This window comes from Argopecten irradians, chromosome 11 (genome assembly GCF_041381155.1).
Source record: "Argopecten irradians isolate NY chromosome 11, Ai_NY, whole genome shotgun sequence".
NCBI lineage: Eukaryota > Metazoa > Mollusca > Bivalvia > Pectinida > Pectinidae > Argopecten > Argopecten irradians.
This window is the reverse complement of record NC_091144.1, coordinates 24072998-24090801: the sequence shown is the minus strand read 5'-3', so window position 1 is coordinate 24090801 and position 17804 is coordinate 24072998. Positions and strand designations below refer to the sequence as shown.

At 32.1% G+C, this 17804-nt stretch overlaps 1 protein-coding gene across 1 annotated transcript; it reads right to left on the bottom strand.

Moving 5' to 3' along the window:
* Positions 1-5511: 5511 nt before the first annotated feature.
* LOC138335070 (uncharacterized) lies at positions 5512-15985 on the bottom strand. Its single transcript, XM_069283974.1, has 3 exons — positions 15104-15985; positions 12563-12738; positions 5512-6077 (listed from the first exon to the last, which is right to left on the bottom strand). Exons 1-3 carry the CDS (start codon positions 15627-15629, stop codon positions 5877-5879), a joined length of 903 nt encoding a protein of 300 aa, XP_069140075.1. The 5' UTR covers positions 15630-15985; the 3' UTR covers positions 5512-5876.
* Between the last annotated feature and the right edge of the window lie 1819 nt (positions 15986-17804).

Below are 17804 nucleotides of genomic sequence, written 5' to 3'. Positions count from 1 at the left end.
TATTTACAGTAACTTAAATTATAATTAATTTAGTACTCCAGGCGTTAATATTTTACATTTCTAATTCGATGTTTCTATGTTTTACTATCTTTGATATTTACAAAACTATGATTGCGTACATCATAATTTGTTTAGAATTTAAAATAACGTAATTGAAAAAACTAACAATAAATGTATTTTATTTAACTTTTCTAGTTTGATGATTTATTTAATTTTCGGTTTTTATTTTAATCTGGAAACTTTATCAGACTGACTGAAAAAAAAAATTCTTCAAAATCATTTCTGATTAAGATATATTTAACATTTGTGCATATGGAAATGAATATGGCTATTTTTATCTTATACTCCTGAAACAGTCTTTTTGAAACAAAAACGAATCATGTCTCATGGTTTTTGGTCTTGATAAAATACTGAAAATCAGAAAACGAAATATTGATTGAATCCTATTGTTTCACAAAATCAAATCGGTTTAAATAAAATGTAACCATCATGATTTTACAATATTAATAATAATAATCTAAGATAACATGTACGTGTATTCATTTTAAAAGTGAACGTTGTTTATTTATTATTATCATTATTAAAGTAATATATCACTGTTTTCAACGTTTAAAAAAATAAATAAAAATTTGAAAAAAAAAACATTTTCTTCCAATTTCAGATACACAATTTGGAAAAAAATGTAGTAAAACAAATTAATGATATCCTAGTAATATTTTTTATTATCAATAGTCTGGTTGTTATGTCAGAACGACTGAAGTTACAGCCAGCAGTAACTTGTTGGTTTTAGTTTCGTCGCGTTTCGTTTGATTTTTTTAGTATTGAGGATATCCAAGAATTGTGAATAATGATTTTTAAATGATAAAAATAGTACAGTCCATTCAATAATGTACAGTGTATAAAGTCACCATCCGGTGGCCATTTCACACAAAACTATTTTTTGTTGTTTATGTGACAAGATGGAGGATGCATAAAGTAATTTCCATATGGAGGCTTGTTCATTTACGTCTTTTTGATATTTTTATTGTCCTTTGTATGAATAGTTGCATAGTTTCGTTAATGGTATACATTTTATTTCTTCATGTTTACCATACTTACATTTCTACTATCGTACTGTTCTTAGATCCAATTAGAATACCTAGCGTAACGTAAGGTTAACGGAGCTTGCATGTATTGAAGCATGTTCTTCGTTAATTTATTTTTGTAGTTTTCCCCGTAAGTAGAGCACCTAAACGATGTTGATAGGAAACCAAACCAAAATTTGCAAATAAACAAACTGGTATCATCAATCGTCAACGATATCAGACTATTCCATATGATTATTTTGACAGGACAATAGGGTTTAATTATGGGGTTTTATGTTATTTCAAGAATTAAGACCTATAATGGTGAGAGAGCTCTCGATTTTATTAGTTTTATCTTTCTTTTTATTTTATTCGTATCAAAGTTGCTGCACATTTGCATACAATCCTATGTTATTAATTTATTTATTTGATATATTTAATTTGAAAATGTTTAAGTATTATGAAGCTAAAATTTTCTGTGTATTTGACGTTAAATGTTTCATTATCTGATATGCATTGTAATAAAATCAACATTAAACGCATAATTGACATAAATTCTGAAGTGATGACAAATTACATTTGACACATTCCATACAACGGGGATTATACTTCATAAGTTATCAACTTTAATGAGCCTTTGCCAATGAATTTAATATTAGTTTAATCATTTTCTGATATGCGACTCGCACCATATGTTTTCCCCAATTTCGTCATCGATGTAAATCATTGGAATGTAAACTTCAATTGCGGCAGTGAGAATTACAGCTATGGGTATTGATGTATTTATAACACCTATAAAATATTAAATGCAATTAGATATTTGTTGTCTGCTTCATATTATGTCATAAGTAATTAATTCATCGACCTTAAAAGCGACAATGGCAATTAACTATTATGTTGAACCAAATTGACATAAAAGCATTTATATTGAATTGGAAATTTCCAATGAAAAATATAATAATCGTAAACACGAGGTCAGTATGACGTTGTCAAGATGTTTTATAGTCATTTATTAGGACACCTGGCTTTAGTGCCTGCTCTAAAAGTTCCAGATAGTAAATTTTAAACATTTTAACACGCCAGCACTATTCGTACCATACTGTTCAGGATGTTGAGGACCACTGCCTTTGTTTTAAAGACGTAATATTTTAAAGCCGCGATTTTGAGATGATATTGTTCGAAGGTTTAAATTCGCTATGTATTATTATACCGCAGGTAAAATACTGCATTCTGGTTGGTTGAGAGATATTTTGCATTTCAAACAGTCATGCGGAAATTAACACAGGAACAAGGAGAGAAAATCAACATGTTCCTAAAAACACCATAGTAATAGTTGATAGTGTAAGTTTGAAAGTGCAAATTGTTACCCACTCGTTTCTTTGTCTCGTCATCTTTGATTTTCGAAGAAATTACTCGAAAACTGTTTGAATAAATATATTTTCTTTTTTTGCAAAGCGAATTCTAAGCTCACTATCAAAAAGATATATATAAATGTGACTAGATCAATGCCTTCGTGACGTTGACAATGTTGTAAAAAGAGCAAAAATGGTAATGCTGACAGAATTTCAAAAGTTTTGAACCGTTTGCATTCTTCATTATTTCGTGACAATAGGCAACCAGTGTTGTGTTCTTTCAATTTATCTATATATACTAAACGAAAGTTTGTCTTACTATACACACGAGTTCATATTTCAAGAATTGCAGCTATTAAATTTTAAAAGTGGTCAAAACATGAGAATTCTGTATATATTTTTTTTTATTATTTTGGGTGTTGAATTAACAATTTTTAGAACTGAAGTTTAAAGTTTGTTTTTAAATATTTTACCTATTCAAAAAACAGAAAACAAAATCCGTTGTAATTATTTTGAGAATGAGCCTATTTTTACTGGCTATTATGACAACGCGATGACAGAATTATGGAGATTAGATAACAAGAGGTCCATGGGCCTTAACGGTCACCTAAGTTTTGATATAGAATGAAACAAAGACATATAAACACTACATTGTATACACTGGTCCTTGAAGTCAGTCAGTGATTTTATAGATTTGACTTTTTAATCTAAGCTATGAGTATTTGCTTCAATCAATCCTGAGAATTCAAAAGATTTTATGAAATCATTAATTTTGACCAAGTTTGGCCCCACACCTCTCGTCCCCCAGGGGGTCAGCGAGGACCGATACTGATGTTAAAATGCAAATCTCAGGCTAATAATTCTAATCAAGTTTGAGTCATTTCCTATGAAAATTGAGCAAAAAATGTTCATAAATATGTTTTCCTACATAAACTAAAGTAACCTATAGCCCTCTCCTGGAGGAAACCTGATACCCCAGGGTCATATAATTCACAATTTTTGTAAAGGACCTCAAGACCTTTCTATCTATGAAAAGTATTTGATTTAACCACATCTGTTAGTTGAGAAGCAGATTTTTGAAATTTTAGTCAATCTTACCCCTTTTGGCCCCTCCCACAGCCTCTGGGGACCATATAATTCACGATTTTGATTGGCCTTATGCCTTAGAAGGTTTGTGCTAAAATCATTGAAATCGCTTCAGAAGTTTTGGAGAGGAAGTCGAAAATTGTGTACGGACGGACGACCGGACAACGACGGACAAAAGGCGATTATACAGGTCACTGAAGACTACGTCTCAGGTAACTTAAAATGCTTGTTGTAATTGTTGCCATTAATATTTCATTAGTTAATAAATATGGATTTCTAAATTAGTTTGGTGTTATACCTATTATACCTTCGACGATGATATTTAAAGATGCTCCACCACCGGGATGCAATAACATATTTTTTTGTGTATTTTTATCTTGAAATACAATAAGAAGCTCAAACTTTTCAATGGTGGTAATGGTGTAAAGTAAGTAACCTTTGTAACTGAAGAAAATACTAATTCGTCTGTTCCTGTTTTTGATAGAGAAAAAATACCATTTGTCAGCGATGGAGCACCTTTAAACTTTTATCAAAGAGTTGAAATAAAATTAAGTTTCAAATATGTGAAACTAACTTTAGGTAGGAAAATATGAATCCTAGCTGCATTTGATGGTGACAGTGCCTAGGGCCCCATTGAAATGCCACTCCCACCCGAGATGAACTGTGCTATCCCGGGTGACACTAGGCGCTGATGACTTCTTATGCAGTATATCACATTTCTATAGGATACTATGTAGATAGGGGCGGTGGAGTGTTTCCTGTTATCCACATTGCATGATCGTAAAACGAGACTAAATGGGACCTTATGTTTTATATTTCGAAACGACTTTCTACACATCTTTGAGGTCTCCATTGAAAGTTTGCTGTGCTGGTCAAGGCTATGGATTATGTCCCATGGTCAAGCCAGAAAAATGATAGTTTCTGTTCTCTCCTTTTTAATAAATAAAAAGGAAGTGGGACGACTGCAAATATCCTTGGATGTTCAAAGGCAATATCGACCAAACTCATTAAGGGAACGAGCAAACAGTATGAGGAAGGCATGGCGGATGTTTTGAGAATAAAATACAAAGAAAGGAATAAAGGCAGGATGTTGTTAATATGGGAGCCATTGTAAAACAAAGTCTTCTGACTATCAATAATATATGTATTACGACATGAATAATTTGAACAAAGGATTTAGTGGTTTACCTATCTGTGATAGTTATTAACAAAGAACATTATGGATCATTTGCAAAGAACATTATGGATCATTTGCATCATCCTTTCATCAGTATTGGGATTTTATTTAATCTTGTTCTGGGTCCATACATCATCCATTTGTACTTTTAAGTTTGTATCACTGATGGAAAGGACAAACCAGCAAAATAATGCTGCTATTCTCCAACACATTTTGACACTTTGGGTATCTGGTGTTGTAGAATCCACCCGAAATCTGAGATAGAAAAATGTTAAGGGTCGACACTAGGAGTTGATGCGTTGATTCGTGAAAGGAGAAACCAATTTACAAATATACTTTTTTGCTATTTAACGATTACTTACTGATAGCGATATTTTATTCTTTGAATTGGTATATCATTCATGTGCTGCTATATTTAATATTCAATTTTTCCTTTCGTTGTTTTGAAAATTCTTGACTATATCAGTACCTTGAAGAATCTTCTTCTTTATATCAATTACATATGACACCAACAGTGAACTTTCAAGATTTGACAAAAAGATACATTGCAGTAATCATAAAATAATGTACAGTGTAACTTTTAAAACCGGATGCTACCGGGATCAGCATATTTGCTCGGCATATCAAGGTATCCAAATTAGACAAGGGCAGTTTATCATTTACCAGTTTAAATTAAAAAAGTGCATAATGTCTAATAAACAAACACATATTTCATTATTTTGAATGCTTGATTTTCCATTCGTGTTATTTGAGGTGTTATTCATTACTAAATGATATTGATACAAACACATACTTGAAATACATTACAATCATACAATAACTGAATCATATGGACATGATCATAAATATACTTTATTGGCATGGATATGTAACATGTAAATTCATTTGTTTGCATAATCCATGTATTGGTGATTGTCTTATTTACATTGTGTAGAACACAACACTGTGAAACAAAGTCTGAGTTATCTTTGGACGGAACTTCTTCAGTAAAAGAAGATTATGCTAGACGAAATGCCAACTGTTATGATCAAAATTGATCACAAGTGCCCTGATTGGCTGCCACATGTCTGTGTGGAAAAAAAGCAATCGGAAACTATTATTATTCATTAAATATACACTCTGGAATTGGAATATGCCAATGACATGCTTATACAGTTCATTTTGGAAAAAATCATGAATGCTTTGCGGTGTTTGATTTCACACGTCTATCTCCGAATCATTTCCAGAGCCATCCGATTCCCAACTGTCTTCTGCTGTAGGTTTTTGGAACATTTTCTTTTGAGAATCACGACCTAATTTATCACTATCAGTATATGCCTTTGACAGTGTTCGAGTCATTTCCTCTTCTGCTTTCATTCTTTTGAATTTTGTCCTGCGATTTTGAAACCAAACTTTAACCTGAAAATAGGGAAAAATACACATTTAGATTGTTTCAAAGGAGAAAGGTTGGATTATATACATTGAGCATTTACTACTTTTGCTGCCATCTATTCATGATGTTTTGTAGGGATCAACCAACAACACATCAATGGACACAAGCTAAAGGAATAAACATCAGCATGTGGTGTCATAAACGGCATGTAATTATATACGTTTCGATTATATTTTAAAAGTGCACAGAAGTTTGTACTTTTCAGAATCCATATGCTACTATAGACAAACATGGCTCAAAATCAAAAGGAATGTTGTACCGCAGCTAGAGAATCCCGAATCGTAAGAGGATGATAGTAAATTACGTATGATGTTTCTCAATATCGCTAATTGAACGACTTTATAACACACTGATCCGTTGAGATCCTTTATTATATAGATCCCCTTCACAATGTTTGAGCGTCAATCCTCAGGGTCCGTGAAGGTTCATGAGAAACCTTTTTGTTGCATAATCATTAACAGTTCCTATACCACTTGGGGTCGGGGGATCAGATTCAACATCTAATACTCATGTTTTTATTGCAAGAGGTCGATGCCAAGACGCGTCAAGAGTTATTGATCTGGCCGGATTGAATACACAAACACCTCTTCATTTCTGACAAAGAGACCTCTGATTGCGTGCACTTTTCGGGAACCAGTGGTTCATTGTTATAAAGGGTCATTAGGCCTCTAATTGTGTTGTGTAAACAATACAAATGCGTTATCGCAAATTTACGCAGGCAATACGGACCCTGATAAAACTAGCTGATGAAGACTCATACTTCGGCGGTGGCTGGTACACGGTGCGTTTCTATAATTTATCCATCCGATCAGTTGTCACTAGGCCCACAGTATGCCTGTACAGTCATACACATGCGTGACTTTAGTCTAAACTAACTCTGGGTAATTTATTGCCGAGGTCAAAGATGGCCCTTTCGATGTGCCATTGTATACTAATGGAAATTTCTTTATTTACAATAATGGGGTGTCAAATACATGTTTAAAGTTAGTTTACATATGGTGTGTTCGTTTCAGTGTAAGAATAAGTGACAATATATTAATAATTTACGGCTATTTTGGTCATGTGGTGAATCACTTAATCCGACAATATGAATGTATCATCCCAAAATTGACATTAAATGTAATACGATAGACTCCTACCGTAAAATGTGTGTGACACCATAGCTAAACTATTCTGATAAGTTTTATAAATGACGTTACACTGTATACAAGTTTTTCTCGGGTGCAATTTGATTTCGCGAATCAAAATGAAATCGCGAAAATTAAGCGTGAACGCTGATCTAAATTGTAATTATCAAAAAACCAGAACTGATTAACTCACAAAATTATATCGTAACTCATACCGAAAGCAAGAAATGAAGTCGCCGCCAAAATTGTATAGTCTACTCGGGGTCCTTACGGTATCTTCATAATCCTAAATGTATCTGTTTGGCGACAAAAAGTACACGGCATCTCATCAACGAAACAATGTATTTGTAAGCATACTTTTTGGCCCTGGATAAAATCAGAATACACAAGCTACTTTCGTTTTGATGTCATTCACCAAGAAAAAGTAACCATCTAGACAATTTATAATTCGAAAAAAAACCCTCATAATTTGTCCTTTCAGTTAAAATAGATGAAAGAAGATCAAAGGAACTAGTGCTGCATGTAATTTTTTTCTTCTTTATTCGAATATCAAACATGGCTGATTGAATCTTATTGTTTAACAGAATAATGAGTCACAGTGTACTGAGAGAGTCGTCAGGCTTGTCTGCTCTCTGCCATATAATTACAGGTAAAATTTAACCAAAGACAATATTTTGATGAGATTCATGCTTAAATATTTCAGAAAGTTCATATCATGATATTACATCAATTACCAAAATGATTGTAGTTGTTGATATAGTCTTATACATTTGTTTGTTCTTTCATGATTAAAAATATAAAGGTAGAATAATTCAGTATTCGACCGAGAACTAATCGTAATCCTTCATCATTCGGAAATATCATATATTTATTTTTTTCATACAAAACGTATAATGATGTTTCTAGATGGCATATCTACTTTAATGGGTATATTGGTATATGTTCTTGATAATTTCCATTAAACTTAGGAAGTTCATTTTGGTGTGAACTATGATTTAACGTTTTCATTTGAAGATGACATTAACATAACGACGGCATATTCTCTATATAAGCTGTCACTATCTTATGATCTGCCATATATCATGCTGTCCACGGCGACTTTGATGGCACTGCATGGCCGTTCAATCTTACTCTATCACAAAGTAATTAGCAACCAAATCGTGAAGATTGAGACTAGAGGTTAAATTGATAAACTTTTCATGAAACACAGGGTAGCTCATTATACCAAACAGAATATATCCGTGGATCAAGGTTCATACAGATTATCTCCCATAAGGCGAAAATAGGGTAGGAAACGCACAGGACTTGCCAGGACTGGTTTGACCTTGTGAACTCACGTATTTACCAGTGTCGCTGTATGCTTGGGTATGAAACTGAAGATCTAAGTAATCTTTGCTAATTGTATGGAATGTATTCATATAACGAGCTAATTAGCTTTGTTAAGCCATGCCTCATTTCTTTCGATCTGATCCGGCGGGATGTATATATGGGTGCCACATAAATTGTCAATTACACCGGTGGATAACGATCAAGACTGACAGCTCGTCTTTATGTGCAGGGGGTAATTCTTACACCTTGTTAGATCAGGATAAAAGACCCCGGACAATTTTCGCACCATACTTACATACAAGACAATAGACATTGTAAGCACCGTAAAGACAGGAACTACATTGACATTTATGAATGAGAACAAACACGAAATATGTTAAATGAATTTGCAAAAAATGTCTAACACTGATGAACTCATAACGCATGTCTATAGATATAAATAGTTAATTTGTGGCAAAAAAATAACCTTGGACTTTTTTATGTTTGATTATATAGATAGAAAACTAATACGTTTGATCTATAATAAGTATTTACTTTAAATAGCGAATAATTGTTTTCAGAAGAAAAATGTGATATTTACATTGTAATGCATGCAGCACGTATGTGTCACATTAACTTTGATGTAAATAACGTAAGCAGTGACCAGCAGGTGCCGATAATTAGATAAATTATTTCCAATATATTGCAATTGTGTTGAATTCGTTTTATGTTTTATAGTAGCTGTTATGCATCAGATTTTATCAATAATTTATTGTTTTGATACAAAACAATCTCCCTTTGTCACACTAGTACGCCATAAGTGGAAATCTGATATGCTAACATTATGTTATTTATATTTTCCAAATAATATTTTCGCAATCAAATTAATTAAATGATGATGCATATTTTCTTGTACAATGCAAAAAAAGTGATGGGTCAAATGCTTCGGAATGTCTTTAATTACCTTTTGATACATGTTAATGATCTTAACCATGGGCGTTAATTATTTTTGATTATTTGGTGTGACTTGTTTTCTTTCATAATAATAAAAAATTCCCGTCAATAATTATCATCGTCTTTGAATTTTATATGTTTCTATGTAAATACAGAAAAACAAAATTTGTGGCTCATTCATATATCATCGGAATGGATTATATCCCTTAAAGCCAAAAATCATCCTTTTGCCATTCGACCATCCTTGTCGAGTGCTATCCAACAAGGGAAGCTGTTGTTTTCAAACCTTAGTTAAGATCCCAGTTGAAGCAATTTTGCGAATTATACGACAGAATTTTTAAAACTGTAATAGTTCATTTTATTATAATTACTAGTATTTCGCATTTCAAACAGTTTTTGAAATAAAAAAAACAAACCAAAACATTACAGTGGTCATCTAATAATTAAAAACAGCAAAATTGTCGTATAATTTCCGTCAAATATAAAATAAGTTGCCATCCAAGCTACATATTGATAACATTTTTTTTATTTAAGGTTTTTCCTTAATATATTCTCCGACCGCCCTTACGCCGTGGATTCTAAATATTTAGGGGGTTCGAAATAATCCTTGTGGTTTGTTGTCGCCCACTGATTCATGTTTTAGATCGTGACTATGGCCGGGGCTGACCTAGATTTACATGACGACTAAAAGAAAGCCCTTATATGACTCGGATGACGAAATTTACAATGGTACCTATTTCCGTGTATAGTCAAATATGTTTATCATACGCAAACCTAGACATGTACTGCTAGCTTTAAATCATATTCAAGTGTACCTGCATACATTCTAAACTATTTGACATGTATTTATTATTGGATTGATTGTCGCAAAATAAATGATATTTTAACGAGTAATTGCAACAGGTATCCCCAACAACAAAGCATTGATAAAAACAATTTAAAACTAAAACTATTATGAGAAACTACTCTATCAATAAATCAAATATATCTACGTCTGATAATATAAAAACAGAAGCAAATAAAGATGACATACCAATCCATTTTTTATAAGAAAGTTCACAACTGTACTATGTTATCATATCATGCATTTCTTTCGAAATTTTGATAACCTGGTAAAGGAGTTTGTAACATAAATTCGCAATACGCATCATAATATTCCATCGGTGTACTGGAATCTGTGTTGACACTGTTGTAAATAGCCGTACCTTTTTACTGTCAGCACAGGTGCAATACGTACTACACATGTAATTGACAGAATTTGTGTGACAAAACTGTAGGATATGGTCTTGTAATGAATCGACGGTGAAAAAGAATCGAAAATACAGTATTACATAGCAGTACCTTCCCTACCTTAATAAGATTTTGTGAAGTGAATACATATACAAATAATATCACTATGCATTCTTCGTACAATTTTCATTTAAAGACGATTAACTATTTCAAATACAATATTTTTGGGTATGTTTTGAAAATGCTTTAAATGTCAAGATTGCAATTGTTTGTAAGTTGACATGTCGTTTGGTGTTAGGAAGACAATGTGCACTAGTTCACACTTTGTCCTTAAAAGATATATTTGCGCATGCGTATGATGTAATTAAGGCAATATTCATAACAAAAAGCAAGTTTAGAAAGAAAAGGTCAAAGGTAAAAATCCATACCGAAATTTTAGAGGCCCGAGATTGACATGTTGTTTGCAGTTCGTTAAGGTCCAGTTCACTTAATTTCACAGGTAGTGCAAATAGCGCTCGTGACGTAATGAGCTTCACAGGTAAATACAGTGAGGTAGGTTAGGATAGATTGAACTAGGGCGGTGTTTCTTAGGTGCCTCGTGAGGGGGGCTTCATCAAATTACTTCGTATTCTTTTGATGTATTATCAAATAAATATACATTTATGTTTAATCATTATAAAATGGATAACATCTGTGCATTTTATTCTTTTCTTAAATATTTATGATACCAGTATCATTGTTGTCCCGTCTATAGTAATGCAATTGATGACATATGAGCTCATTGTACTTTATACATTTCTTAATCGTCATGTAAGTAGTGATAAAAAGTATTTAGAAATATCAAAATGCTCAACTTATCAAAATAGATTAAGTTATATTATTTATCTTTCAGTAAACTTCTAAGTACAAATATTCTTGTCATTCTATTAACAGTTTGGTCATTATATCTGTGGTTTGTTAGCACCGACAAGTGAGGATTTATAAGGACAACCCCTTATGACAAGTCGGTAAACCCTAAAGCTTGCCTTTGTACCCGTATCACGCAACACACGGATAAATAACCCCTTGTTGTTTTTTTCTCCAGTGACAGTTGAGTTGATACCAATTTTCACACTATTTGAGACATAGAAGATACACCATTTTGTCAGCCGCGTGTAAATATTAATCCTAATGAAAGCGTTTGTTCAAATATTCTATTTCTAGATACTAAAATGATAAATTCTATAAAGTGTCGAAATAGAAACATTTCACCCGTTTTTAGTTATTTATAATGGCAAAGGCGTCATACAATTTTAGGCAAACATTTTAATAATATTACTATACTACTGAGTAGTGTTTACAGCAAACAAATAATGTATATTTATTTAGTCAATATTTAAAAAAAAGAAATATTGTTTCAAATGTATTTTTTTCTTCAAAACTCTATAAATTAATATGTAAATGCAGTAATTGGTTAAATATATCACAATAAAATTTCGAAATTATTCTAGGTCATGATTTAAAACGCTTTCGCATACTTTACATTTTCATAGGAATATGAGAAATACTCTTTCAAAAGTATACTAATATAATAAAGAATAAAATTATTGTAATGGATATTGTGGTAGAATATCATTATAATTAAAGTTAAAAGATCTTTGTAAAATTTATGGTACATGACGAACCGGATATTTCATGTATTAGACGGTAAGCATAAACAGGATATCAAAAGAGATTAATTACGAATCCGTAATTAGGGTTGTTAAGTTTTCATCAAATACACATGCATTGTTTTCAAAGAAGTGTTTATTTATTTATTTTTTTATTGTTGTATTATTTATTGAACTACTTACTTGTGTTTCTGTGAGATGTAAATCAGAAGCTAGATCTTTTCTTTCCTGTCCAACAACATAATGATTTTTCTCAAATGCATGCTCGAGACGTAGAAGTTGAGAAGGAGCGAATGCCGTTCGGATTCGTTTAGGTTTCCGGAAACGGGAAAACAACAGATCGGAGTCAATAGTCGGAACTGAAAAAACATGTATAAATGTCAACTTCGAAAAAAGTACGTGTTTTAAATTATTAGCAAATAGAACTATTAAAATTTGCAAAGGACAAAATTCGATATGTAAAAACAATTTTAAATGTTTGTTAAACCTAACAATTGGGTGAAATTTACGTATTATTTCATTGAGACATTTGATACTAATATGATCAAAACCAACGTGAATATAATTAAGTCTTTGTTGTTAGGTGACAAATTGCATAGTTATGTCTTTAATCTTATTGGTTATAAAGTGTTTATTAAACAACTACTGAAAATTGAATAATTTCTACATTCCAAATCTAAAAATAAAAATATTAACATTGAAAATATTCGAACTTGTTCAAACAAAAATGAAACCAATACTCCAGTGTTAGCAGGTATTATGTACTTTAATGGTCAATAACATTGTTGTAGTAGTTCCCCTGATGACAGAGAAAGAACAAATCGTGTGACTAATCAAATTACTGATTATGCTAATAATAAAGACCACCATATTACGAAATAAAAAAAAGATCAATTGATTATTTCAGTCCTTTTTAGCCCTGACGTTTTAAATTCGATATGTCACCACTAATTATCCTTTTAACACGTGTTAATTATTGCTGTATGACTAACAGAGACCCTTCATTAAAACATTAAATAAACACTCTTTAACGATTAACTATTACTTTGATTTTCGCTGCATCCGTTAAACTCGACCCACACTAATCCCTAATGTTCGGATTTTGCCTACTCCGTCTCTGTCAAATTATTGTAGAGGTATTAAACAGGTTTCAATACATCAAAGATCAAACTCAGGCTTTTCATCCCGAGTGGCACACTCGTTAGAAATCCGCCACTTTGATGGTCCTTTAACAGTTCTATGTTTTGTCCAACATGTTCAATGTCAACGAATATCATTAGATCCCTTGTACATTTTTTGTCGATTTCAAGTGGTCGAAACGTTGACCACAAAAAGAACACAAACATTTGATGTTCGTTTCAAGCCTATTAATTGATAGGATTATTAGTGTTTGCTTCCCTCTCTAGCGTAAATGATACGGTCAAGCAAGGTTGACCACTGTATTGTGACCAAACAAAGGGAACGGTTGACAAGGGGCCAAAAAGGTCAAATAAGGTGTCTAATGGCCAAATTAAACACCCGCAAACCAAAATGATGACCAGACATACCAAGGATACCATTGAGACATTTTCTAAATCGATACATGCTTAGAAATTATTCATAAAAGACCCTTTAAAGTAGCACCATTTTGTATTTGAAAGTAACCTAATTAGGCCCGTTTAAAGTTCTCTATGTAGTAGCGGAAATAGTTAATTCCTGAATGTTTCACATATATATATGGTGATTATTGTGGCATTAAGTTACAATAAAATCTGACAGTTTAGCCTGACACTTACACGAAAATGAACAAATGATCTATTTGTGATTTATGTATGCCGAGGAAAACAGTTTAAGTTGTCAAATATAACAAAAATGCCGTGGGGTCGTGCTTCAAAGTATACAATGTTGCGGAATTTTTAGAGAAATATTTATCATAGTGATACCGTTATAAAAAATAGGTCATTGAATTAAATATCTATTTTTTTAAAATATTAACAATTGAAATATGAAGCAAAATGTGAATAATGTAAAAATCGTATTTTTGAATTGAGGATAATTATTCATATATTTAAATGTTTTAAAATTCATTGTAGTGTTATTAACTAAAAGTTAAAACTAATAAATATCTTTGTTTTCAAAATATCATTTAAAAATTTTAATTTATGATTTGGGGATTTTTATAATATTATTAGTTTTGTATTTCATTTAGCATGAAATTTTAAAAATCACACAACTGCTTTGAAATCGTATAAGTACTTCATTCCAATTAAAATCTACAATGTCATTTTATAGGAAATATATCCTTGGAAGGTTTCATAGTTTAACTGGTTATAAAAATAATAACAAAGACTTTACTAGAAGTATTTTACAAATTTATGACAATTTGGTTAAAGATATTTGTATCAATTTAATTGATATTTATTGTCACTGATATCATAGCTTTCTTAATTTATTTTATAGGTTTATGTACATTATATACCTTTTTGATCTTATGAAATGATAATAAAACATATATTAATGATATCATATATTTAGTTTTAATAAAGATATTTTAAAGAAGGCTTCGCTAAATATAGATATGTTATATATGATACATTATTTCCTAAAATTATATCAAATAAAGTTTGAAATAAGGTAGATTAGTTGACGCTGATATTAATGAATTTTCTATGGAAATCGAATTCTCGACATATATCTAAGATAGGATTTTTTCTCAATAAAGATAAAATAAAGGTATAAACTTACCGTTAAATGGAGGTAGATTTAGCGACAGTTGATATGGATATGGGTTGAAGTCGTCTTCTGTGGGTCTCGGCCACCTGTTTGGAAAAGATGCTAAATTGCTATCGACTCTCGTGCCAACTGAATTGTCAGTAGCACCGCCAAAACACGACACAGGAAGTCCAGTCAAAGCACAGTATTTTTCATGGAATTGTGGCACTTGGTCTTCACGAAATCTCATGAGTAAAGGTGACGGACGCGTGGGGACGAATAATGAAGAGGATGGATGCCCGGGTGGGATTTTTCGTTCCTCAAAACAGCGCAAGCACGGACCACCTTCTAAGCATGTGTGGTGTGGTTTTTGCCTTTCGAAGGCTGAATTAGTGTCTCTTTCTGTCCCTGACGTTTCCGACGAGGTACTTTCACCTGGTGATGGAGTCCTAACTTTAGCTGACACGGTTTCATCTTTTTCCTTTCGGGATCCACATCCGAGTAAAGAGTCTATACTAAATCCGTGCGGTCGTTTTGTTGTCACCCCAGTTGCGATCATGGTTGATTATATACAAACAATACCCGACAATATCGATAAGGCACTAGAAATTGAGGTAAAGTAGATAATTTCCTGGAGTCTACCATACATTGTTAGGTCATTGACCTAAATCATAACTGTGCAGTGCAGCTTCCTCCTCTTGGTTTGTGCTCGTCAATAAAACTTAGTCCTCTTTACACTGCTCACCTATATATAACAACACACCACTAGTATTTACGTCTTTTTAAAGTTTTTCTCCAATTCTGGTGTGCATGTCAATTTATTTGATACGAATTCCAGCTTATTGGCCGAGAGAAGTCGTGTTACAAATGACAGTAGACCGGCAATCTCATGCTGTCACGCACACGGTCATAGGTCACAGGTCAAAGGGCATTGCTTACCCGGATGACTAGTTCACCCTTTCAACATTAATTTCGGATCATATTTTTAGTAAAGGCAGATAGCATTAACTGTATAGGTATAGTTAATAAGTATTTACGCTGATGCATTAGACTGATAATAATGTGTTCCTTTTCCCTGATTGACTTTAACAGGGTTGTATATTTATATCTCAATTCAATAATATAGTATCAGGCATACTGTTTCTTTCAACAGCCAATGACAAAACGCATTAGATAACGCATTAAGCTATGATAAAGACATACACTATTGTTTTATTATTTACAACTCCGTTGAGAGTTTTCTCTCAATTAAACATGTACACATTTGACGCCTTAAGTTTACGCATTAGCGTAGGTATATGATATTTTGTCTGGGTCAGGACACTGTCTCACCGATTAACATAAAGCTATATAGGTATTCGACATTCAATTAAGCAATGTGATTGATTCCGTTGGCCACAGGTAAGGGTGTATGGTTCGGAGGATAATTCCGTGTTAACAGGTAATACACATTGGCATAGCTAATTTGCTCTCTGATTGATTCGACAAGACGTTATGCGTGTATATTCATTGATGTGCAATTAAATTATTTTATTTTGTCAATACAAATACCTGGTTATTAATATGTATTTGATGTATAATTTTTAAATCACTGAAACTTTTGTACATATTCGTAACCCATGTACATATTACACATGTATAGTTTGAGGTGATAGATGGTTTTATTCTGATTCATTTGATGCCCAAAACAGTAATTAGGGGTATGATTTACCAATAGAATCAGGTAAGTAAAAAAACTGAAAAAAATGACTACATTCCAGTTTTTGTTTAATGAAGTTTAATCGTAAAGTTTAGTTATAAACATGGTTTAATATTAGTTAGTTGTAAAATATAATCCACTACATTTCATTTTTGTATAGCAAATGGTAGCTCAAATGGTAGATCTATGTTATAATAATGCAAAATAAATTGTAAAATAAAACCAATAATTTTTATATGATTATTTATCAATCATATTAATTACGTATCAATAACGACTGATTTTTTCTTATATCTTTATAGTTTTAAGATTTTTGTTTACATTGTAATCATACTTTTAAACTTCAAATTAAAGAAGAAAATGAGTATTATTTCAAGGTAGAAAACATAAAATGAAAAGTAGCTTGGATGATACATTATGTTCTTAAATGTCATTAAATGATTCAAGAAGTTCTTTGCAGTACAAATAATTTATTAAACGAGTAAAACGACTACCAACAACATCAAACTGCTTTATTTATACGTACCCTTCTGAAAAATGAGAGATAATCTCGGATGTTTTAACCTTTCGTCATGTGATTATTTTCACAATTAATATACAGCATATAAATCCGTTATCGTTAGGCACTTTAGTTTCAAATCCATAATAAATGTTTCGCTAGGGGATGTTCAAGCTTAAAAGTATTTAACGTAATAAGCGTAAATGTCCCCCTCGCATAATTTGGTTATGTTTACAGGCTATTAACTCCATTAAATATTAAGATCCTTGTATGCAATATGATGCGTTTTAATGTATGTATAATTTCGAAAACAATTATGATTTGTTTCCCTGTAATAGTGTGACTTTTTATTTTGCTAAAAATTTCACTGAAATGTGTCACCAAAGACACCTAACAGCACAGAAACTGTCACTACTACATATAGACTATGGTGTGTCTCGGTCAGATATCCAGAGCCTACCTCACAGAAACTACCACTACTACATATAGACTATGGTGTGTCTCGGTCAGGAATCCAGAGCCAACCTCACAGAAAC